A 24,029-nucleotide genomic window follows, 5' to 3' on the forward strand; every position below is an offset into this window, starting at 1 on the left:
GACTGTACTGGTTGCAGGTTTATACCTTCAGGGATATGCTTTCCCCTGCAGTGTTTCTGTGTAGTCTGTCACCCCATTAGTTACACCAGTACAGCTGTAAACAGACCCACTTAAATGAGCTGTGTTGGTGACATCCAGAACTCTGAAAGAACAAAACAAATGTCTTTTGGAGAGTTTAAGTATTTTGGATCAATGAAAGATCTTTTATTAGCGTAGCAGTGATCTCTTCTTTGCAAACAGCACAACGGGAGACAAACTGGTATGAGTGTAGAAACAAGGATTTGGCTGGGGGAAGTAGTTGTTTACTAAACCAACTGACTTGACAGGAAGCACATTAAGCTACATTTATTTTGATTCTGCCTCCTAAAACACTATTTCAGGCTTGTTTCTATTCCTGATGTATATACAAAAGTATTTGGGGAAGAATAGCCTCTCAAGTGGTGTGCTTTGTCGGCTGTGGAAACACCTAGAATTAGAGATGAAATTGAGCTTTATGTAAGCATTCCGTTAAAGTCATCTAGCACTTCCTTTGGTGCTGCTCCTGACACCTGTTAATGCAGTCTAACGTAACAGGTCTCGCTGTCCTTCCCCGAAATAATGAAACTGGCAGATTTCCTGCTTTTCTAAAAGCCCTGCAAACAAGATAAATTTCACTTCCAAAAACTTCGGCATCACTTGGGTGGGTTTTTGGGTTTTATGTGCCTTTGGAATGTATCTGCTTCTGGCTGAATTTACTGTAATCGAACCTACTGTTCATCTGCTGAAATTGGAATCTTAAGGAATGTACTTTGGATATGCAGACAATACATATACCAAATGATATCTAACTTTATGCAGTAATAAACCACCTCATGTTCTTTCTAAACTCTTACTTGCTTTGTCTTACCACATCACCTAAAATGGTATTTTCAGTGGCTAGTTCTCACACTGTCTTTAGGGAAGACTTCACGGGATTTAATTTTTTCCTGTATCTGATTATACGCACATTTGCACTATAAACTATGTGATGCTGCTGCTTGCTTTATTCTAGTTGTCCATTTTTGGTTGGCACAGCAACTTGTAAGAACCATTTTTAAACAACTGTTTCAGAATAGCAATGTACTGAAGATGAAAGAGCACTGCATGGTGGTTGCTTGGTCCATCTGGACATGGGAGACTTGGTTTGAGCTTGGTTGTAGATCCCATGTTCTCAAATACTAGAATGTATTTACTGCACAAACAGTAAGGATACACTCTCACCTCTTCTACGACCTGCTTTTTCTGCACCTCTGTATAATTAGACATAATAGGTAGCAGGAACTTCTATGATGGAAAGTTACAAGCAGCTGGCATCTCAAAATAGCTCTCAGTTCTTCAGTAAAAGTTAACTTCCTTGCTGCATGCAACTTGAAAAACTGGTGGGTGGAGGAAAAGCTAGTCCTTGTCTTACAGGCATAAGCAACTGAAGGATGAAAATGAGGGGGAGAGAATAGTCTCCGTACTGTATTTTTGGTGCTATTACAGCCTCAAAATTGTCATGACAACTAATACTATTTTTCTCTTCAGAATCTTGAAACTGTGCACTTTAAGGTCATGATTATCTTCCAGCTGATAAATGCTTAAGACGCATTGTTGAATTCACTGTTTTGTGTTCCCTTCTATGGTTACAGTTTCCTCTTAAGGAAGAGGCTTGCAAAACAGCATATGTAGTTATTCCACATCTCCTTCCTTAAGGGTGACTTGGATTGTTGTCCTGGTTTCATTGGGATTTGGTTTCAGTTTGTGGCCAGCCATGGTGATCAGGGCCCTTAGCAGTTAAATCCAGGGCAGCTGACCCAGGCTGGCCCACAGGTGTGTTCTATATCATTGACATCAAGTTCACTACAAAAGAGAGGGCTTGCTGGGGAGAGGTGGGGCTCTTTTTGCTCTCCTCTCCTTTTCTCCCTCTTTTCCAATGATTGTGATTCCTGGAGCAACTTGCCTGTGCTCTGTAGATAAGTAGAGTTTTGTCTCTTTTGTGTTGTCATTGATATTGATTTCTTTATTTCATTAAATCTGTTTAACTTCAACCCACAAGTCTCCCTCCTTTTCCTAATTCCCTTCCTCGTTTGGGGAAGGGACATTGGGTGATAGAAAAACTGTTTATTGTTTAGCCCTGGGTGCAGGCTGAACGAGGACAACTGTATAGCCAGATAGTATCCCAAGCAGTACTGCATCCGTACGGACAGTCACACTTGCAGCATGTGGGGCTTTTAACCTCAGGCCATCAAGCTATTTTTTGGTGATGAGAAGGAAGCAACAAATGACCTGATGTTTGGCACACTTCAGATCTGCATGAGACAAATTCTATTTGAACTGTTTCCTTTCTGGGAGTCAGCACCAAATACACATCAGTAGTATTTCTTTTGGAGATACCCTTATAGGTATCTGACACACAGGAAATTTTACATATGGCTTACTTCTGTGAGCTGTTCTTTTATGAGCTTCTAACAGCTCAATCTTACCATAATTTAATCAGCAGTACCAGTCAGTTGTAATGAAGGTAATTTTTATGGCCATGTAAAGGTAGTACAAACAGTGAAAACTGATTCTCCTGTGATAGCCTAAACCTGATTTTTGAACCCTGAAAGTCCAGTTGCACATTCTAAAATCTGTCCGGGTGCAGTCATGGAGATGTATGCAAGTAAACTAGATAGTGGAGCCTATTTTTTTCCTGTTACCTGCAGTTCACCATAGTTCCCTTCTTAATTCTCTTTAACAAGGCTTCTGTGTGTGGACTTGCTGACTGAATAATTGTAACAGGGAATGTGATGTATCCAGTCTTACTAAATATGAGAGCAGTGATTCATCAGGTGCTGAGTAACAGTCAGTGGATGTATGAGACTCAAGGGGAGAGGAAGCATCTTACTGTACATCCTACTCTTGTGTCATTATTGGATCTATATATTTCTAAAATACTCCTTGGTGGAGGGATGACTTTAAACTAAGACATGAGTTGGTCTATACAGTCTTACTTTCTGGTATTCTATTAAAGCCTGTGCTTTGGGTCTTTAGCAACTGCACGTGCCATTATAGCTCTGAACTTGAAGCGTTTCAGCATGGCAAGAACTACAGTTATGCATTCCAAGTGGGTATTTGACTTTCTGCTCTATTATGGATTCCCATAAATGGCCAGGGTCTGGACCAAGTAGGTTACTTCTGGAGCCTGAAACAAGAAGTGCTGCTTGGTATGGACTAATTACGTTTTTCTGATATTTTTAGAACTGAAAACTTCCCAGTGCTTTGGGTAGAAATAATCAAAATAAGACTCTTAAGAATCACCTCTTGCTCAGCTGTCTAATTCAGAAACTTTTACCCTGCCCATTTGTTAGCCTTGCAACACATTTTCACATTTCAGTGTTAAACTGAAGTTACAATTGATCATTTTCAAGCCAATTATAAAAGTTGATTTTAATTTTAGGGAAGGGGATCCAAGCCCTACTGTTGTAGGACAGCATCCTGCCTCTGCTGCTGATGGCTGGTTCTGGCAGCCTTCAGAGGTCACTGTCACAGACTGCTGCTGTTCAGTCTCTCACAGTGGGCCTGGATGTGTTGCAAGCAGCTCTGAATTGAGTCAGCCAACTGGGCTGCCTGAGTCCCCTGGATTGTTACATGAGACTCACTGCTCTCAGAGTGAGCTTACTCAAAAGTAGTACAATTTAAGTAGGCACATGTGATATCCTTTGTCTCAAGGAACAGCTCTTCTAGCTTTAACTCCACAGACTGAGCATACATTATTTCTTCAGACATGCCCCACAGCTGAAGCTACAGGAGACTGACTGGTGGAAGCTTTCAAATCTTTTGTTTTGGCTACATGATCAGTTGTTGTTCTCTGGGCTTAAATCAAACTCTTCCTCCTAGATATTGTTTAAGACTGGAGGGTAAGGTGGTATCTACAATACAGCTAGATTCTTTTTTTTCCTAGTCCTGTACTTAAAACAGCCTCTGCTAAAAGTAAGCTTTTTTTTGGTTGAGATTTAATATTCTTTTCTCTTGTTCTGTAACAGGTATACTCCTCACTTAAATAATAATCTCAAATCCAGCTTGAGCCCTTCTGGAGCTTAGCTTTCACCAAGTGATTTGCCTCAGCTCTATATATTTAGAAAAAAAAACCATGGTCTTCAACATCTAATCAAAGTTTAATGACAAGCTGTCCCACTGCAGTTTTATGTGGACAGTGTTGCTAGGAGTAGCAATGTAAGCCACTTCCTCCTTTTTGGAAGATTTCTTTCCCTGCTCAACTTCCAGTGTTTGACACAGCACCAAGTAAATACTCATTCTAAGTAGCAAAATTCATTAAAGTTGGCATTTAGCCTATCAATCAAGTGTGGACTAAATTAGTGAAACATTATAATGGCTACTGCACAAATGTATAATTAAGCATTCTTAAGTAACTAGCTTCAAATTAGTAAGTTACTTGTTAAATGCAATGTGGTCATCTCACTGGTTATCCCAGTTGGAACTTCTGCAACTAGGTTAAGGCTACAAAAATAGCTGTAATGGGGAGCTTGCAGTAGTTTTTCTGCTGACATGACAGTCCTTCTGGACTAGAAATCTATTCTAACGTTCCTTGGGTCTTACTGTTAAAAGGTAGCAATGTTTAATTTCAGATCAAATAGAAGCCTGCTAGCTTTGTTTCTAAAGTTAAGGGAAATTTCAATAGTAAAATAGCTTATTCAGTATTTTCCTGCTTTTTCCCTCCTTGACCTCCCTCTCCTGAATAAATGCAAATATTTTTTCCCCACCTTCTAATGGTCACTTTTTTCCTCTTTCCCCATCTGCAGTCAATGGAAGTGGAAGTAATAGATTTTTTTCCCTTGCCACAGATCAAGATAAATTCTCATAAACAGGTTGAGCCTGTATTGTGATAACGTAGTTATTTGATTTGGAAAAGAACCCAGCAGTAATAAGTCACCTTGGTATTGTTTAACTAAATGTTGCCATGACAGGCAGGATTGCTGTGCAGCACTCTGTATGTACTACTATCCACTGCAAAACGCACGTACTCTTGAATTGCTTCTCATTGGACTTTACACCTTTCCACAACAAGCAAAAAATCAGAGCATGATTCTTCAAATGAGCTTTTTAGATAGCTACTTATTGGAAATTCTGAATAAGCAAGTAGGTGGCTCTGTTCATACCTGTATCTTCTCACATATTGTAGAAGACTTTCCTTCCACTTTATCTTGTAAATATACATGACTGATCTTGTTCTTCTCACTCAACCCTGAAACCTGACTTGCATAATTGTTGTTACACTTCCTGTCCCTAATTCTGAATGGCTGTCACTGAAAGGATTGGATGGATGTGTGTAACCACACACAAGGATGGCTTTTAACTTCCATTTAGCAGTTTGTCAGTAACATTTTAGGTGTAGAATAAAGACATCGTGAAGAGAACCAAGTAGACTGTGCTGTCATACACAGCAAGTGAAAGATCAGCCCTCAGCTAATGCTTGGAGTGCTGATGAGAGTTTCCTGACTGGCACTCACTAATGACTCAAACAGTTGAATCAGCAGTAAACTTCAGTTTGGACAAATACAACAGAGAACTAAAGGCTGACTCAGGGTAACTGCTATAGTGTTGCCCCAGGAGGAGACAATGAAGGAGGCTGGCTGTCATGCTCATGATTGATGTTGGCTCAGGCAGGCCTGAGCCCAAGTTCCAGCAGCCTCTGAAAGCTCTGCCTAGCTGGCAAGGCAAGAGTTCAGGTAGCTTGGTTCCTGCTAAGGCTTAAGCCTGAGAGAGTCACCAAGTATCAAGACAGATCCATCTCTCTCTCTTGACTTTCCCTTGTCACAAAAAGGAAGTGGAACCTGTATCTTGTCATCCCATTAGAAAGGAGACTATAGAAGGCCAGGTGTTTTTTCAAAAGGAAAAGAAACTGTATAAAAATAAACCTGTAAGGAAATACTTTTGGTTTAAGGGCTGGTGATCATTAGTGCATAGTACTAAAGCTGTGGGGTTTGATTCAATAGAAAAGTATGCATTTCAGATTAGCATGACCATGAGAATTTTAACTGCATTTACAAACAAGGCTTCAATTTTAACAGAGTTTCAAGGTGGTGAACAGAACAGTTTGTTACCTTGTCTTTCAAGACTTGGAAGAGACTAGAATAGACAGTCTTTTTTTCCTAGGAAGTGGGCAAAGAAAGCAGGAAAGCTATTCAATTCCTGGGAAGGTCAACAATTGATAAGGCTGATTCAGAAGTGATTTAAGAAACTACAGCTGAATGAAGCTGTTTAAAAACAGTTTAGCTCTTCAAGCATTAATTCCAGTTACACTGCTTAATAGATCTCACAGCTTTAGAACTTAACACATGCACTATTTTAAATTGAATCAGTTTTTAATTTTTCCTACTCTTCAGATAAGCCTAGGCTTAATACTTCAGGTGAAAATTCCTTTTGCTGAACTCTTGCTTGTTATGTAGGCTGTTTAGAGTTGTCAGCTGTGCACATCACCTCAGCCTGCAACCAGCTGTTTTACAGTTAGGTATGTTCTCATCTCTTCTGCCAAGAGCAAGCAGAGTCTGTGGCTATGAGTGAACTACAAATCACGATACTGGTTAATGAAGGAATAACCAAGCATTAGTTTTTAATATTAAATTCTACAGTACAAACATGAGACTTGCCAAATTTTTAAGCAGATTGTTTTTGTGTACCTGGCCTGGCTCAAATAGAGCACTGTAGTAAGAGGAAGCAACACCAGCCTGATAATATCTTTCCTTCTTAATGTCTGTTTTGATACAGGGTACTGTGGCTTCTTGATGATGCTGGCCTATGCTCTTTTGAAATAAAAGCTAACAGACAGTAAAATGGAAAATTTATTAGTGCAAGTTGGTCACTCAGTTTCTTCCAACAAGTACATAATAGCATTCCATGCTTATTACATTATAAACAAACCTGTTGTAAGTTAAGAAAAGTTGAACTTGTCGTGAAGTAACAATGTGTTACATATTTTCATCGTCTGATTCATCTTCCTCTTTCAAAGATTCCTGTTTTAAGAAAAAATTTAATTAAAAATAGTTTAACAGTTGTTCTGTAATTCAGCCTATAATAAGCAAAATGAGTTTTGCTGTAGCTTCACCATCCTCTCCATCTGTCCAAAGCTTTGTATTCAGCAGGCCAGTTCATATCTTTAGGAGGTAACACTGAGCACTGTCATTACTTACAGAACAAAAGCAAAGCTGTTACATGCTGGAAGTCTAACTTTCTCCAGCTGGTTATCTTTCAAAACTGTTCTAGGCAACATGACTTATTACCTCGCCTGCTCACTTACACCATTGTGTAAGAGTTAATACATTACTTCTGAAGGACAAACACACCACCTGTGCAAGCCTGCTGAATTACACTGTGTTTGAAAGTAAGAACTATCCCTGGATTACACTGTGAGCTTCACTATTCTCCCTCCAGAATAACATCAGCTAATGCTGAAGTGATGTGTCTTGTAACTATACATTTTCCAGTCATCACAACAGTAGAAGCCTGACTTTCAGTTAGTCCCTTCTACTCTAGACTTGTTTGTCAAGTGAAGGACTGAGATGACACCAAAGTCAGACCTTACCTTGGCATATTTTTCTGCTTCTTCCCTGATGTCTTTGGGAACAATTTCATGTTTTCCACTGGTTACTGCCAATAAAAAGAGCACATCTTACATACAGTTCACACAAAGATCGTGACATACAGAGTGAATTTAAGCAGCAATGTTGTACAGAAAGTTATAAATTTTCTATAGTGTTTATAGAAATGATAGAAACGCATTACTTTCTCCAACCCAGCTGAGTTCCAGCTCAAAAGCTTTATCCTTTACTTCATCGTGAACTATGTAGATTCTGGAAGGAACAGAGAAAGTACAGATTAGAACAGATTGATTAATAGGCTAAATATGCTTCCTTTCAGAGATTTCTTTTGTTGAAGTACTCTTCTTATGGTTCATAGAAGCTTTCCCCCCCTGCCCCTCACACACACAAAAAAATCAGAGAATTTTCCAGACTTAATTGCTAGTATAACAACACATTAAATGATTACAGCTAAGATGCAGGTTGAGGTGTTCAAGTTATCCTAATTAGAACAAACATTAAGATTCAAATACTGCAGAACCAAGGCTACGTCATCGTTGCCTGCTTCTCTAGATTAGTTACAATACAGGTAGGAGCATCCTATATTTCCCCTGTAAATCGTATCTCAGTTTATACTGCAGACTAAATCCCAACACCACAGTATCTTGTGTTTAATTAGAAGCCTGTAGGTAGATCTCCATATAGACTGCCATGCTTATGGCAAACGTGGTGGTGATCAGAATTTAAACTACAAGTGGTACTACAGCATATGCAGTACCACCCAGACTAGTAAAATCACTCCTTAGTCTGTGGGATAAAAATGTTACACTATAATAGCAATACTGATTTGACTGCATCGTAGTATTCAGTCCTCAGTGGCAGAACATGTAAACAAACTAACAACCCTGAGCTGAGACATACACTCAAAACAATAGTAGAACTTAAAAATAACCTGTGGCTTCACTTGTGGAGAAGGTTATATTCCCTAGTTTGTTTCAGAAAGCATTAATAAGTCGAAAGCTGAAAAATACCAGCTATTTCTAGCCAACATAAAAAGCTTGGAGGTAGCGGAGGAAGAGAGGAAGGATACCTTCAGCACCACACTAAGTACTTCAATTAAAGTTTGATGAAAGTATTGTGGAACAAATATCAAGAACAAAGTTAACATTGGTCTCCAGGGAAATACCACTATGTGCTTATGTTCTTCTGACACCCTTCTGTCACTGTTAGACTGGACTTGCTGATCATTGCCTAAGATGATCTATAGGCCTTTCTGATCTGTTCAGCTGCTTACAAGCCTTTTGTAACAAAGTGTACCATTACAAGCTCTTAAAGAAATCATTACTCTGGACTCTGGCTAGTATTTTAGGGTTAAAAAAATGATTCAAATCTTTGCTATTTTGCTAAATGCTACTAAGGAGCTGAATTTGAGCTGAAAATCAGAACTGTATCTAGAGCTGCTGTTTTGAGCTGAGGCAGAATTAAAGCACAGAAGTCTCTTCATTAGTTGTAAATCTGTGCCTTCTTTGTGCCATTACAACTGCTTTGAGGTCCTTGCTAGGTTTCAAGAACAGAGATCCTACAAATTCTTTCCTCTAGCTGCTGCCATGACAGCCTCAGACATAAACTCTGAAATAAGCTCCCATGCTGCAACACCAATGACAGAGGCATATTTATTACTACTTTATAACCTTCTAGGCAATCACCATAAAATGCTGGAGATCACAGTTTTGCAGCTGCAGATTATTAAATCTGTGACAAGCAGAGAACATGTCCCTAAAGCATTAAAATGAAGTGGTGTAGGTACCTGAAAGGATACCTACTAATATCCTTATTAGTAGGATACTAATTCACAAAGTATTTCCAAGATCGTTTACTACTGGCCAGTTCATGCACTACCTAGCGGAAAGTCTTCTCTCTTCCGGGTATCTTTTTTCCCCTCACTAGTACACGACTTACTGAATGGTAACTTTTTTCCCTCTGAGCACCTTATCCTCACACAGAGGTTGTGGAATAGCGTTAGTGACTACAGGCTATTCTATCACTGATACGTTGTCCTAAATTGCATCAGTAAATAGCAAATTTAGTATTTCCAGTCTTTTCATGTGGTATCAAGCTTAATGATTTAAATGAGACCACCCACACCCTATATACGTCTTTAAACAAGGAGTTATACTTTCCTTCTTTCCTAAGCACTTTAGCCTTTTTCTTAGGCAAATAGGAAAGCTGGGTCAAAGACCTCAGCTCCATTTTGGGCTGCTACTTTACGCTTGAAGCACCAGTTCATTGTTCAATCTGCATAGTGAAGTGTACAGCTCTTTCTTCAGAATCAGGACACCAAGGAGTTTCTCCCATCTGTCTCTTGGTTTATATATTTTTAAAACCAGTGACTATATTCAGACAGTTTAACCTTTAATCCACTGCTGCTACAAGCTGCACCTATAAAAAGTAGCAGGTGAGATCAAAAGGCATATTTTTCACATCCTTCGGCATTTTTTAGTACCGAGTAGCACATCCCAACTTCAAGAAGAGAAAAAATATTAATAGCAGACAATACTAGAGTCAGCATGAGCACTCCTAGTAGAAATAAAACCTGGTACCCAATTTAAAAGGAATAGCTTCAGTGTGAAACCACAGCAAGCTCACCAGTACGGATTTTTGTAGAGTTGGAAAAACAGGCTGGAGACTTACATTTTCGCAACCTCTTTAACAACATCACGGCAGGTCATTTCCTTCATCTGTACACAAAAAAATACACCGCTTCAGAGAATATACTGTTTTCCATTTCCACAAGGCCAGAATAGGAGTGAGTGGCTGTGCACATGCGTAATGAGCTTACTGTTCAGTGGTGATAAAAGTGACAGAAAATTGAGAGAAGAACCAAATTTATTCTCTACGATGTGTCTTTCAGCCTGTTATATGCAAGTCATTCCTCCAGTGAAGAATTTTACAACTGAAAGATACCATGAAAAACTTGTTACGTGGAAACTTCCCCAGTTTAAAGCACTCGTCAGCTAGAAGCCTAGAAGCTGAACAGATGAACCTCAGCATTGTAAAAGCTTGACTTGTCCTTAGATGCTTTCTGATCAACTGACATAAAATAACCACATGCACAGTATGGGGGAGGCACCATATTTTCACGTATAATATTCATATTCTTTCTAGGTAGTGTGGTAATACTTTTGGTCTTAAAAACACTTTATGCAAGCAATTTTGACTTTTAAGTAATGCCCTAAGAGGGGACTGTTGTTCCAGGGTTAACAACCAACTGCATGCCTGAGCAAGGTATCAGCATCTCATGTTATATCATCTCACTGTTATACCATCATCTTCTGACAGTTTCACAGTTAATCAAAACAAAGTCTGGTGCCAGTTTTCATGAGATAATAAATTTATGTTTTGTAGGTCAAATCTCTTGCCAGTCAACTCTTCTGGACTATTAAGTAGTAATACATTCTACTATATTTCATTAATGCGGTTTACCATCTCTTCTGATTCTCAAAATGTTTTCAAAACTGTAGTATGGAAGCTAGTTTTGAGACACTGGTGAAGGAATTAAGATGACAACAGTCCTGTGTCCACATTGAGTGTCACAGCACTTTCTGGGGTGAAGCACACACCCACAAAAGCAATGGGCCAGAGAAGAAATGCCCATGCCTGGTTAGACAGAGATGCCATCAGTCCCATCCCAAGAACTTTCCTAAACAGGCAGAGACCCATTGCCCCAGCCCTTACATTTGTGACACTCGATACGTAACACACACAGCACTGACTGCTGTGTACAAATATAACTTGGGTCACACAAACATTTAAATTACTATGTGTATTTATGCATGTAAAGTTAGTAGTGAAAGAGGAAACCCAAAGGTCTGTTATTGGCATGCAAATTTACTTGTTTTCTCTCATAAATACATCTTTTGCCATTATCCTTTTCCCATCCCAGATACATTAATTCTGCAGACAATTAGAGTAAACACTGTAACGGTGTTTCAGGGAGGTGGTGGAGTCACCATCTCTGGAGGTGTTTAAGAAAAGAGTGGACATGGCACTTAGTGCCGTGGTCTAGTTGACATGGTGGTGTCAGGGCAATGGCTGGACTTGATGATCCCTGAGGTCTCTTCCAACCTGATTGATTCTGTGATTCTGTGGTTTACCACAGGGGTTAATTACGATTATGTCCATGTATCAGAAAGTTGTATGTGGCATCGGAGCTGCATGAGAAGCACTGTAGAAGGGATCAAGAGATTCAAGTACTCTCCACATGACTACAAGTTTTCCCACAGCTGGAGATACCAGACATCTGCGTAAGATGCAACAGATGTGATCAATGTAGTGTTTTCTGCTTGCGCCCTCAGCTACATATGAGGGTTTCGCATGCTGTGTCCCCTCCCAGATACAGTATCTGCTCTGCAGTACCTGTAAGGCAGGTTTAAAGTTGTGACTCCCTGCTTGCCTCTTACTTTCCACCTGCTGTCATCTCTTCCACAGGAACAAATCTTAGCTGCCAGGCTACCGTAGGCGGTATCACCCCACAAAAGCTTTTGTACTTCTGTCTTTTTCCCATTTCAGTTTTGACAAATTCATCTCATCAAAATTAACTCTGACCTGGAAACCTGCCCAGTCTACCCTTAACACAAAGCATCGGCATGCAATCGCTTCACATTGCTGTGACAAGATCACACGCATTATTGAAGACATTCTGCAAACAAGCCATTAAATAAATAAACGCAGTTAGGCCATATGGCACGCCACTGTTCCCATCTACTAAATTTTACAGGCTCTACTGTAAAGTTCAAGCAACAAACACACTTATTAGCTGTGCAAAAAGCAGGGAATGAAACAGAAGTTTTTGAAAATCCCAGCACTGTACAGAATATTTTTTTTGGTAGATTATATATTACCCAACATATCGTAATCTTTCTGCCAGTTTGCACACATGGAAGTTGGAATTATGATTTCTCAGACACCAAGATTCCTGTATCAAGATCAGATGATCTTGTAGGCTTCTTACTTTTAATTTAGTATTCAAGCATCTGACCAGATTCCAGACTGAATGAAGCAAGTCTAGGAACATTTTAATTTTTCCTGTAATTTTTCAGTTACGATGCTACAGCACCGTAAACGGACTATTCTTAAAAGCACGACAACCATATGAACTCTGAACCTTTCCATGAACAGCCAGGATGTACTTCTGCAGACTGAAACCATAAACAAGATGCAAGCAGAGTATCAAGAATTATGTGAGACAGATCAGGAGTAGGCTTTTGCCCCGTGTTAATTGTCTCCAATTCCAAGGGTGTCAGATATTAAAACACAGGAGGACACAAGTCTTTTAGGATTCTAAGATAGTTCTAAATCAGCTTAAGGCACACTCCAGTACACATCAGTAGTCTTCTCTCCACAGACTAGTTTTACACAACCAGCTGTTTGCACGCTCATTCAGGTGGCTACGAAACAACTTGGGGTGCCCTCACGGAACTTTCTTGTAACACTTCACAAGTTATAGTATGGTGCAAGCAGGAAATGCTGAACAGAAACAGCTCTTTTTGGTTACAGTGATGCTGTGCCATATAGTTGTACTTGTCCTAGTGTTCACAGCACTAAAGTCCTTTCCGTCAGACATGTAAACATCTTTTGAAAGGTGTATGACAGCCAGCAACAAGGTACTTGAACGGATCTTTTGAAAAAAGGCAGTACCTCAACACTAGCCAGCTGGGAAACACCATCTTACCTGGCAAGGATTCTACTTTTCTCCATTACATTTTCAGAGTCATAATATTCCAGCAGTCATTCAGTATTCTGCAGTTCCACTCATTGTCCTTAACAAGACCAGCTTTTTTCAACTTTTTAAACAAAAGGATCATCTACAACCTTTGGGAAAAAATAGATATACCACCCTGTACAATGCTGCCCTAAGGTTTTCATTCACAACGAAAAACTTAGTTACATTTTTATATTCACTCAATTACTTTGCTCACTGGCATGCACAGGAGTGCATGTTCATGCTTCCTATTTAAACATGTGCCCTACCCATTGCCCAGGGGCAAGACTTGAGAAATACTGCTATTGTAGAGGCTAAAACATCTAAAACTTACAAGGAAATATTCCATCTGTTTCTCTTGTATTTTATATATTTTAGACATCCAAAAAGGTAACATAATAAGCTAGGAATATTTGTCTTGAAACAGCACAACAAAACTGTAACATCATACCTGAAGTTTTTCTATCTCTGTTTTTGCAGCCTGCCTGGCTTTACCAATGGCACACCCCCAATAACCCTAAAAAAAAAGAAACAAAAAATATACAAATTTAATTAAATACTGAGCCCTCTACAGTTCTTATTGTCGCTTACTATATGACAGCCCCCACCCTACTCACACAGCGAGAGGCTAACACACAGTACGCCTTGGTATTGTTCTCTCTCGAGGCACATTCCCAAATTGTTGAATAAAACCCAATTACTAGATTAAGTATTACCACTGTTGATAGAAAAGATAAATGTTCAGTAGTTCCTGGACAGAAACCTGTTGCAATAGATAATTTTTTAATTGTTATTACAGTAAATGGAAGAGCAAACTAGAATTACAGAAGTTCTACAGGATCAAAAAAACCCAAACCCACCTACCATGAAAATATACTGAAGTGTAAGCACATAAAAATTCAGCACTTCTATTTCCCTCAACAGCTATGGTGTTGGATATATTGAAAGAAAATTTAGAAAATCAGAACAGTATGAGTGTGTATCGTCCTGCGTGTAACACACAGCTGAAGAGGCAGCACTAGCAACAATGAACATAAGTATCTATTTTGATTTGGACTGCTGTTAGCAGCCAGTAGCAGAGGAGCAGCCCTCTCTTATCTGAAGCTCTCTCTTACCTGATGTATTTAGTGAATGGGGTATCACTACAGTTACTTGCCCTTTTTGAGCAGTGCGTGGGACTTTCATTGGGTATAGAATGAACTCCTAAATTTCGGAGGGACAAGCTTTAAAACTAGTTTCTTAGAGACTGTACTTCTAAGAAATACACAAGGATATGCAAATGAGCAAAACCCAGCTCTGTTCATTTGGAGCAGTAATTCACCAGAGATCTTCCCCGGCAAAAAAACTGGAGCAACACTTACTATTTTCCTAACTAGGAACTTTTAAAAGGGGAACTTAATGCCAATATGGAAATACTTCTGAGACACTCACGTATGAAACTCCTGAAGGATCAATCATGTACAGTTGTGCACCATCATCATCATCATAGGACCCCAACATGAAACTGGAGAAGAAAAGTGAAATTAGAAACATTTCTTCTACCAACACACACAGAATTACAGAGACTACACCAGCTCAGGTTTCCTACAGTCTTCCTGGAGCAAAACTCCCACTGTCCTGCTACATTCTGTTAAGCAACTTGTCTGAACAGTTTAGTGTCACCATGACAGCCAAGCACCTCCAAGTTGCCAGGAACATTTTACTTCTGTAACTAGAGAGCAGAACTCAATTTATTAGTCCCTCTGTACTAGAACTGCATAGCAGTTGTAACCTACTCTTTAGGTATGAGGGCAAGCTGGATGATGGCAGAGGAAAGTCCTGCTTTCGTCACTGTCACAGACTTAATGGCATCAACTCTTCAACTTTAAAATTCAGGGACAAACCGGCAATCTATGTAGAAGCTTGGCATAACTGTTACGCAAATCTGAATTCTTCACCTAAGGTTTTACATGTACACAAAGAGAAAGGGGAAGGGAATCTCTTTACAAGATGAATTGTAGGTTATTAATTCCAAGTTTAAAAAAAGACCTCAGACAACCTAAGTAGTTCCAGCAATTGTGAAACAAAAGATACTTAAAAATAGTGTATGTTTGAAAGAGTTACCTGCAACCAAAAGGTCTGACAGCACTGTATAGTGTGTATGCATGCACGTACATAGCCACTCTGTCTGCAAGATGCTAAGGTGAAAAAGAAAAGAAACATTGGAAACCTTTATTGACAGAAATAAGTAAACCTCAATAAATAAAATTTAATTCTCCATATCAAGACCAAGAAAGCCAAAAACACTGAGTGAACTGCACTAATTTCTTACCTTCAGTGGAATATCGTAGCCATAGTTTGATCTAAAGTTAGAAGCCTCTTCTCTAGCTATGTCTGCCAAAGAACGAGCATCTGCCAGAAGTCCCGCTACTGCCTGCAAAGAGAGTCGTCACCAGCCAGGCCAAACACGCCTTCCAATAACTTGGTAAAATTAATGGACAGAAGTCTAATTATGTGACTTAACCGAGATCTTTACTGAATTCTACGTACTACTACAAGTGAATCCAGTCAAACTATCCAATCTGCTGGCAAGCTCAAAACATGTCAGTATGATTATATATTAATACAAAACAAAATTTTTCTGTAGGAAAATCAATAACTAAAATTATCTTCATATTAAATAGTGTCTTATGACTTGCCATGACTACACTAACCCAAACAATACTTCATATAATATATATTCAACAGATAGTTTCAGGCATTTCTGTCACACGGTAACGTGTTATATATCAGTAACTTGATATCATCCTGACATCACTGTTATGGATTAGCCAGTAATCCACGTGCCGGTCTTTAAAGAATTCAGCTGACTCCCACACTGACGAGAAGAGAATCTTATATGCAGCATGTTTTCCCCTTAACACACCTTGTTTGTTAACTGCATAAAAAGTACCACTTTAACATTTGTGCTTATATTTACATTCACGTTTGAACAACTGGAATACTGAAAAGCATTTCAAAAACATTTAAAACCACCTCAAAATACGTACATCTTCTATTTTAAATCTGGATTTTATTTCTATATGTGTTTGCAATCAAGAACAAATTACAGAAAACAGTAAAAAAACCCACTGGCATTTCTGACTCTCTACACAAAAACATAATGTTCTTAATCTACTTACTATAGATTCTCCGATTCATAGATTTCTACTTTTGGGGGGGGTTCCTTTCAATTTATGAAAAACTAAAATTAAATAGCACCTTACCATTCCAACGTGTCGATCGACATTAAAGAGACGTTTATTGGAACCCTCTTCATAAAGCTTGGACAGAACTAGTTTTTCTACTCCAAAGACAACACCATCTTTGCATCTTATCCCAATTGCTGTACTGAAAGACAAGATAAATGTAAGTAAGTTTCTCACACAGAACTCTGGTGTAAAATACACAACAGAGAATTAACAAAATACGAGAAACAATGACATCATTTCCCCAGAAGCAGATTTGTTACAACTCCACTTCAGCATTGAAGACAACAAGGGGGAAAAAAAGCCAAAGCTCACTAAACCTACAAACATTTTCTTAAACAAAGGAGGAGGGGGCTGCCAGAAGTCCCTCCCCACACAGTCTTGAGCACACTATATGCAGCAGTGACATTGTTTGGAGCGACGGCATAGCCGCTGCCCCGTCACTGAGCTGAACAATACTCGTACGAAAACCATGGACTGTTCAACATCTCCTTTTGGTAAATTCACTGTTGAACTAGGAGATGTGACAACTCTTTTCTCTAACCCTCAAGAAGTGCATTATCAGGCATAAATTACCGACCATACCGAACCGCTACACAAGATATTTCACTGATCCTGATCTGGCAGCCGGTGGCTGTGATCAGACACTCCGGTGATCCAGTCCATGCCCCGCTAATAATCATCTCACTGCTCCCACACCACATACTTGCAGAGGAGGTGATGTCGCTTTAGCAGAACTCAGATGTTCTCAGTTTCTCGAGGAATGCGTATGAAGTTGTTACAAAATTTTTGAGGCCCTGGGTACGTCAGTCTTTCAGTGCCTCAATTCACATCCATAAAATGGGCATTTAAGCACTGCCACAGCTCTACCACCACAACAGCAAAGCACCTTACAATGTATTAATGAGACCTACAATCAGATTTTGCCCCAAAGCATAAGATTTTTATTGCCCTTAACACACATGACTAAGTTTACTGCCTTCCTTTGCACTCTCCACATGTCTGTAGCAAGCAAAAGTGATTCCTAGCAAGCGTGAAAAGCGATTTCTAGCAAGCAAAAGTGATTCTACTACTTTTACACTTAATTTGAAGCCCCCTAAAATAAACCTAGGGACACAGTTGCTCAGAACTAATTTTAACACCAGAATTTTATCTGCAATGCCATCATGCTTGTCTAGTCCAAATACACTGCTTAAAAAAAAAAGGCCAACCAACAGATAGAGATACAGGTATTTGTATCTTACCTGCTATTCTCCACAGCTTTCATAGCATATTCAACTTGAAATACCCTGCCGTCTGGAGAGAACGTAGAAGCTGACAGGTCGTACTGAAGAAAAAAAACACACTACTCAGAAAAAAAACCACAATTATATCCCAGTATTTTCATAAGTCTGTTCGTTTAAAAACGCAAAGCATGCCATCGATGTGTATGAAGCACCAGAAGCAGGCTGCCCCCTCACATAAGACTCAGGAGCAGCAGCAAGCAAACACTAACAACTGCATCAGTGCTGGAGACACCCACGCTTCAAATCCCGTCACCCAGACCTCGCATAGGGCTGAAATCACCGGGCATTACGCGATACTTAAACCTATGGGAACTTTCTGTGTGCCTTTATTTTATAATTTTTGAAAAAACAGATATTTAATAACAGGAATATATTGGAAATGTTTGTATTGCGCGCAGGGGCAGGCTCCGTCCCCGCCGGCGGAGCTCCTCATGAGCGCGGAGCTGCGGGCCGGGCCCGCAGGCAGGAGAGCGCAGGGGCTCCCCGACCTCCCGCCCAAGGCCCCGCGGCCGGCCCCCGCCCGCAGCACGGGCTGGCCCCAGGGCCGCTCCGGCGGCGGCAGACCTCTCCGGGCCGGCTTCACCCCCAAGGGAGCCCCGATCCCCGCCCGCGTCCCCGGCGGCGGCCCCGCCCCCGGTTCCCTCGGCCTAACGGGCCGCAGTGACTCAGCAGCGGCTCCGGCTCCAGCCCCGGCCCCGCTGCGGCGAGGCGGCCCCGCTGACCGCCCCCCCGCGCCCCGCCACCCCTGCGGCGGCCGCGCTGCCCGGCGGGGGCGAGCGCAGGGGCCGGCTGCTCGCCCCGGGTCGTCCCCCCCTCCCCGCCTGCACGAAGCGGACCCCCACGCCGGCGCGGGACCGGGCGGGCTGCGCTGCCGCCAGGGCCCCCGGGCGGCCGGGCCGCACTCACCCCGGTGCCGATGGAGCTCATGGCGGCGGCGCGCTCCCACAGCCGGACCGAGCCCCCCTCCCGCCCCGGCCTCGCTCACGCTCCCGCTCCCGACCGCCCAACAACGCGCGCTCCCATTGGCCCCCGAACCGGCCAACCAGCGCCAGCCCATAGCGGGGCGCAATCCGCAGCGCTTCCCGGGGCGGGAGGGGCGGGGCTGCGGAGCGCTGACATCCGCCCGTCATCGGGTGAAGGGCGCGTGGCGGGAACCCATAATGCAGCGCCCGGCTAGCTCAGTCGGTAGAGCATGGGACTCTTAATCCCAGGGTCGTGGGTTCGAGCCCCACGTTGGGCGGGTCGGTTTTGTGCCCCTCGCTCCCTTTTGAAGGGTTCTGCGCGGGAAAACGCCGCCCCGACCCCCTCGAGCGCCGCGACTCTGAGGGGAGTTCACCCCCCAATCGCGAAGGGAACGGCCCTGGTGCGGCTACAGCCCGGGTGGCTGTGGCAGCGACTGTAATAAACCCTCTGCTGCTGCAAAAAGAGAATTTTTTTTTTTTATAAATGATCTGGATGCAGGAATCGAACGTATATTGATAAACTGGTAGAGGCTGTGGGCTCCCCCGAGGGTAGAGGGGCCTGTACAGACCAGAGTGGGCAATCACCAGCCCTGGGACATCTAACAAGAGCAAGCGCTGGATTCTCTGGCTGGGACGGGGCTCTCCCGCTTATACGCGCTAACTGGGGGACGAGAGGCTGGCGAGCAGCCCCACGGAAAGAGATCTGGGGGTGTGGGGTGACAGCAAGTTGAGTGGGAGTCAACAGTGTGCCCTGGCAGCCCAAAGGGCCAGCCGTGCCCGGGGGTGCATCAAGCACAGCACGGCTGGGCGGGCGAGGGAGGCGACTGTCCCCTCTGCACTGGTGCACCGCGGGCACTGTGTGCAGTTTTGGGTGCCTCAGTATGAGAAGGACATCAAACTGCTGGAGTGTGTCCAGAGGAGAGCGACCAAGATGGTGAGAGGTCTCGAGGACAAGACTTAGGAGGAGCAGCTGAGGTCACTTGGCTTGTTCAGCTTGGAGAAGAGAAGGCTGAGGGGTGACCTCATCGCTGCGGGGTGACCTCATCACTGCGGGGTGACCTCATCGCTGCGGGGTGACCTCATCTCAGTCTACACCTTCCTCAAGGGGGGCAGCAGAGGGGGAGGTGCTGATCCCCTCTCTCTGGGGACCAGTGACAGGACATGAGGAAATGGGATGAAGCTGCATCAGAGGAAGTTCAGGTTGGACACTAGGAAAAGGTTCTTCACTGAGAGGGTGGTCGGTCACTGGAACAGGCTCCCCGGGCAAGTGGTCAGGGCACCAAGCCTGTCAGAGTTCAAGGAGCGTCTGGATGATGCTCTCAGTCACATGGTTTAGTTTTAGGTAGTCCTGCGAGGAGCAGGGAGTTGACTCAGTGATCCTCATGGGTCCCTTCCAACTTGAGATACTCTATGATTCTATGAAAAGGGAGATGAGGGAATGAGTTAAAGCCCCTTCTCCCAGAGACCAGCTCCCATAGGCGTAGCACGGACACCTGGCAGACTGCAAGAGGCCATGCTTGTGAATATTCCAAACTATTCTTCCTGCCAGCAGGACTTGGCTCGGCTGGAGCTGTTTGCAGTTGGCTAACACCAACCTTCAGCAACGGCATCCAGCCCAGAATTGGGAACTTCAGAAGAAAAACCTCCAGTTACTGCAGGGGTTTGTGTCTGTCACTGTTCTTCCTGACAACACACTTGAGTTCACTGTGAATTTGTCTGCTGCAAGGACCCATGGATCCCTGCCACGACAGGGAGGGAAGAACTACAACATTTAGGCTGAAAAAAAATAAGCCAAATCCCTTTCTACATGATAACACATTTAAAGTGTGATCTCTAAGGGCCTTCCAGGGCTAGTTGTTCTGAAAAGCAGATAACAGCCTTTCCTCACCCCTTCGATGAAATAAGAATCCTGTTTCTGTCCTTAACGGGTCATGGGGCTCTGCGCTTAAACCTGCCAGTAACACAGGAGTTAGCATTTCTGGTCGTGCAGTGTGAAACAGCAGCTGTTGAAGCTGTTCAGTGATGCAGAAACCCCAGAGGAGACGAGAAGAGTGGGCAGAACATGCCAGGCTTGTGAAAGGTCCCAGGGTACATGTGCACAGCAATACAGGAATAACCCTGAAAAGGGAAGGGCTAAGAATATTCTACATTTCCTCAGCTGCAGTCTGCTGCAGTTGAGGAAAATGACATCATTGCACCACCACGAACACAAGCTCTGTAGGAGTTTAATCTCCCCTGCAGATCCTTCCCGCTGAGAATGATTTACGGACGTGAGTAATCCCTCCCAGCTCACGGGACTCGTGCTGATGGCAAACTTCTTTCAGGAGCAAGCCTCGGTAGGCTCTGGCTCCGTTCTTACTGAGGCAAAACTCAATCTGGGTTACGGAGATACATTCCAAATTATTCAAATTATAAATGAAAATTAGAAGCAGAGCTTGGGTCTGACCGTTCTTTACCCAGGGCTAAGAACAGCTCTCTGCGCCTTGCAATGAAATAGCCTCTGTTTAGCAAGCCTGTAATCGCATCACAGACTGGGAACAAGTTAAGAATGGGGATGGAGCAGGCTGGTCTCCAAAAACTGCCTTTTTATCCGTTTTGCTTTATTAAGCATAACTGTTGCAATGCAGTCTACAACTACCTGAAGGGAGGTTGTAGTGAAGTGGGAGTCGGCCTCTTCTCCCGGGCAACTAGCGATAGGACAAGAGGACACAGCCTCAAGCTTCACCAGGGGAGGTTCAGGTTGGACATCAGGAAGCATTTCTTCTCAGCAAGGGTCATTAGACATTGGAAGGGGCTGCCCAGGGAGGTGGTGGAGTCACCATCTCTGGAGGTGTTTAAGAAAAGACTGGACATGGCACTTAGTGCCATGGTCTAGTTGACATGGTGGTGTCAGGGCAATGGTTGGATTTGATGATCCCAGAGGTCTCTTCCAACCTGGTTGATTCTGTGATTCTGTGAATCATATATACTTCCTGAAGTCACTCAGAAACCTGCTGACATCCTCAATCCTTGCCACAGACTGCGCCAGACGGGTCAACCTCACGCCCCAAGTATTAGACTCCATTGCTCCTCCCTTGTTCAGCCCCGTGAGGAGAACCAGACCTCACCCACAGGTCTTCTTGCCAGAAGCGGTGGGTTCCTCGAGCCTCCTGCCCAGCCCTGTAGGTGTCAAGCCTTGGGAGACAGGCTATGGCAGGGCAGGGCAGCTGAGCCGTGTGCTGCACAGCGGGGCCTTGCTGGGGGGGACGCTCTCGACTCGCATGCGACCCCGTAGTCCTTGGTCTCGCTGCAGGGGAGATAAAAAGGGTTTGGTAAGGGGGAACAAATCAGACTGAAGGCCTCGAACGCTCAAGAAAACAAGGGGAATGCTGGTATTTGAGGAATCTGCTGGGGAATGAACATCCCCAAGGAAATTAAACCATTAAAGGATTGTAGGCTTACAGAAGCAAGCAAGAAGCCTAAGATGTAAAAGAATATGAAATACCAGACACAGTGGGAACACAGGTACCCAGCTATAGCGTGTCATCCATTTTTCCAAGTCCAGGCCTGACAGAACACAACACTACACTCTGAAGGACCTGTTTCTGTCACGGCACACCATTCCCATCCGCAGGCTGCCGCAGAACAACACTGGTGCATCGTAATTGCAACCTGTTTGACCTGGAAACCTAGAAAGTGTTTGGACTGGAGGCTCTCACATCAGTGCAAAGAGGCACTGGACAGGCCCCATCGTGCTTTGAGGACTAAGAAACGATCTCTAAAAGACCAACCTTTGGCCTGGCGGAAAGAGACCTGGGGGTGCTGATCGACAGCCGGCTAAACATGAGCCAGCAGTGTGCCCAGGTGGCCAAGAAGGCCAATGGCATCCTGGTCTCTATTAGCAACAGTGTAGCCAGCCGGTCTAGGGAAGTGATCGTCCCGCTCTACTCGGCACTGGTGAGGCCGCACCTCGAATACTGTGTCCAGTTCTGGGCCCCGCACTTCAAGAAAGATGTTGAGGTGTTGGAGCGAGTCCAGAGGAGGGCAACCAAGCTGGTGAAGGGTCTGGAGGGTCTGGCCTAAAGCTTCGCCAGGGGAGGTTCAGGTTGGACATTAGGAAGCATTTCTTCTCAGCAAGGGTCATTAGACATTGGAAGGGGCTGCCCAGGGAGGTGGTGGAGTCACCATCTCTGGAGGAGTTTAAGAAAAGACTGGACATGGCACTTAGTGCCATGGTCTAGTTGACATGGTGGTGTCAGGGCAATGGCTGGACTCAATGATCCCAGAAGTCTCTTCCAACCTGATTCTGTGATTCTGTGAACCTTATTCCAGGACTACAAACCAACCATTAACTACTCACAGCTATGCCTGCCTATTTTTCTATGCTTTCTGTGTAACAGCCACGCAGCTCATTTGAAGTAGGAAGGCGGCAATTTAAAAACACACCTGCCAGCACCACTGTAGAGAAATCATCCATGTCAATACTATCAGACCACTGTCACCAACCAGCAAAGTCTCACCTATGACAGACTCCAACACTTTTAAGCAGCGATTCCTGTTTTTTGTGGTTTTTTTTTAGCTTGAAAACCATTAGGATAAAAATGGAGGCTCTCCTACCACGTGCCAACACCATATGTTAAGGTAAAGCATACATGAAACAGAATGACACAGTCAGGCAGAAGCTTACTTAAATGCTGTGGCATATTGCCCTGTGTTAAGTTTCACCACAAGAACGTTTCTTTAAATATATCCTTAACTTCAAGAAACGTGCTTCAGGAACCACAGCAGGCAGTCAGCAGACAGCACAGCGAAATCACGCACAAAAAGCATGTTTGTGGTGATAAGACTCCACCACCCCTGCCCCCAAATAATTTTATATATATGTATAACCCCAAATTTGAGCTAAACAATTACTCCTCAGAGTAGGATTTGAACCTCAGCAATCAGCAGGTACCAGCAGGGTCACCATTTAGTCAGCGAGTCACATTCGGCACGTTGGCGGCAAGTTTAACGGCATTTCACACGGGGGAAACGCCTCTCCCAAGACACAATGCTGATGAGATGCAGTGGCACTGTCTGAAGCACCCACCAGGAGCCGCAGCTCTGCGTGCAAAGTTAATTCCCAGCAGCATGAGGGAAGGATAGTGAGAATCGTGACAAACCAAAGCCAGCAGCACTGGCAGCAGAAGGGAAGCGTATGTGTTTGTTTTCCCATGGGAGTGCTCCTTCTCCTTCGA

At 43.2% G+C, this 24,029-nt stretch overlaps 1 protein-coding gene and 1 non-coding gene across 3 annotated transcripts; one reads left to right on the plus strand and one right to left on the minus strand.

Annotated features, from left to right (window-relative positions):
• Window positions 1–6,690: 6,690 nt before the first annotated feature.
• Window positions 6,691–18,869, minus strand: PSMA3 (proteasome 20S subunit alpha 3). Of its 2 annotated transcripts, XM_068399090.1 has the most exons (12): window positions 18,758–18,869; window positions 17,810–17,892; window positions 16,584–16,707; window positions 15,650–15,751; window positions 15,442–15,515; window positions 14,770–14,842; window positions 13,790–13,855; window positions 10,269–10,315; window positions 7,783–7,850; window positions 7,583–7,647; window positions 6,922–7,013; window positions 6,691–6,818 (listed from the first exon to the last, which is right to left on the minus strand). In XM_068399090.1, exons 1-11 carry the CDS (start codon window positions 18,776–18,778, stop codon window positions 6,969–6,971), a joined length of 768 nt encoding a protein of 255 aa, XP_068255191.1. In that variant the 5' UTR covers window positions 18,779–18,869; the 3' UTR covers window positions 6,691–6,818; window positions 6,922–6,968. The 2 variants fall into 2 exon arrangements, with proteins under 2 accessions (XP_068255191.1, XP_068255190.1); XM_068399089.1 differs by lacking the exon at window positions 6,691–6,818 and having other exon boundaries at window positions 6,825–7,013.
• A 149-nt stretch (window positions 18,870–19,018) lies between these two features.
• Window positions 19,019–19,091, plus strand: TRNAK-CUU (transfer RNA lysine (anticodon CUU)). The gene has a single exon. It is a non-coding gene; the product is annotated as a tRNA-Lys (tRNA).
• The last annotated feature ends 4,938 nt before the right edge of the window (window positions 19,092–24,029 follow it).

The sequence above is a fragment of the Nyctibius grandis genome, chromosome 4, assembly GCF_013368605.1.
Source record: "Nyctibius grandis isolate bNycGra1 chromosome 4, bNycGra1.pri, whole genome shotgun sequence".
Classification (NCBI taxonomy): Eukaryota; Metazoa; Chordata; class Aves; order Nyctibiiformes; family Nyctibiidae; genus Nyctibius; species Nyctibius grandis.

Coding starts and splice junctions, on each gene's coding strand:
- PSMA3 (XM_068399090.1), bottom strand. CDS start 18,778: ATGAGCTCCATCGGCACCGGG. Junction 15,516..15,649: donor GCTACGATATTCCACTGAAG/GTAAGAAATTAG, acceptor TTTTCACCTTAG/CATCTTGCAGACAGAGTGGC. Junction 7,648..7,782: donor ACTCAGCTGGGTTGGAGAAA/GTAATGCGTTTC, acceptor TTTTATTGGCAG/TAACCAGTGGAAAACATGAA.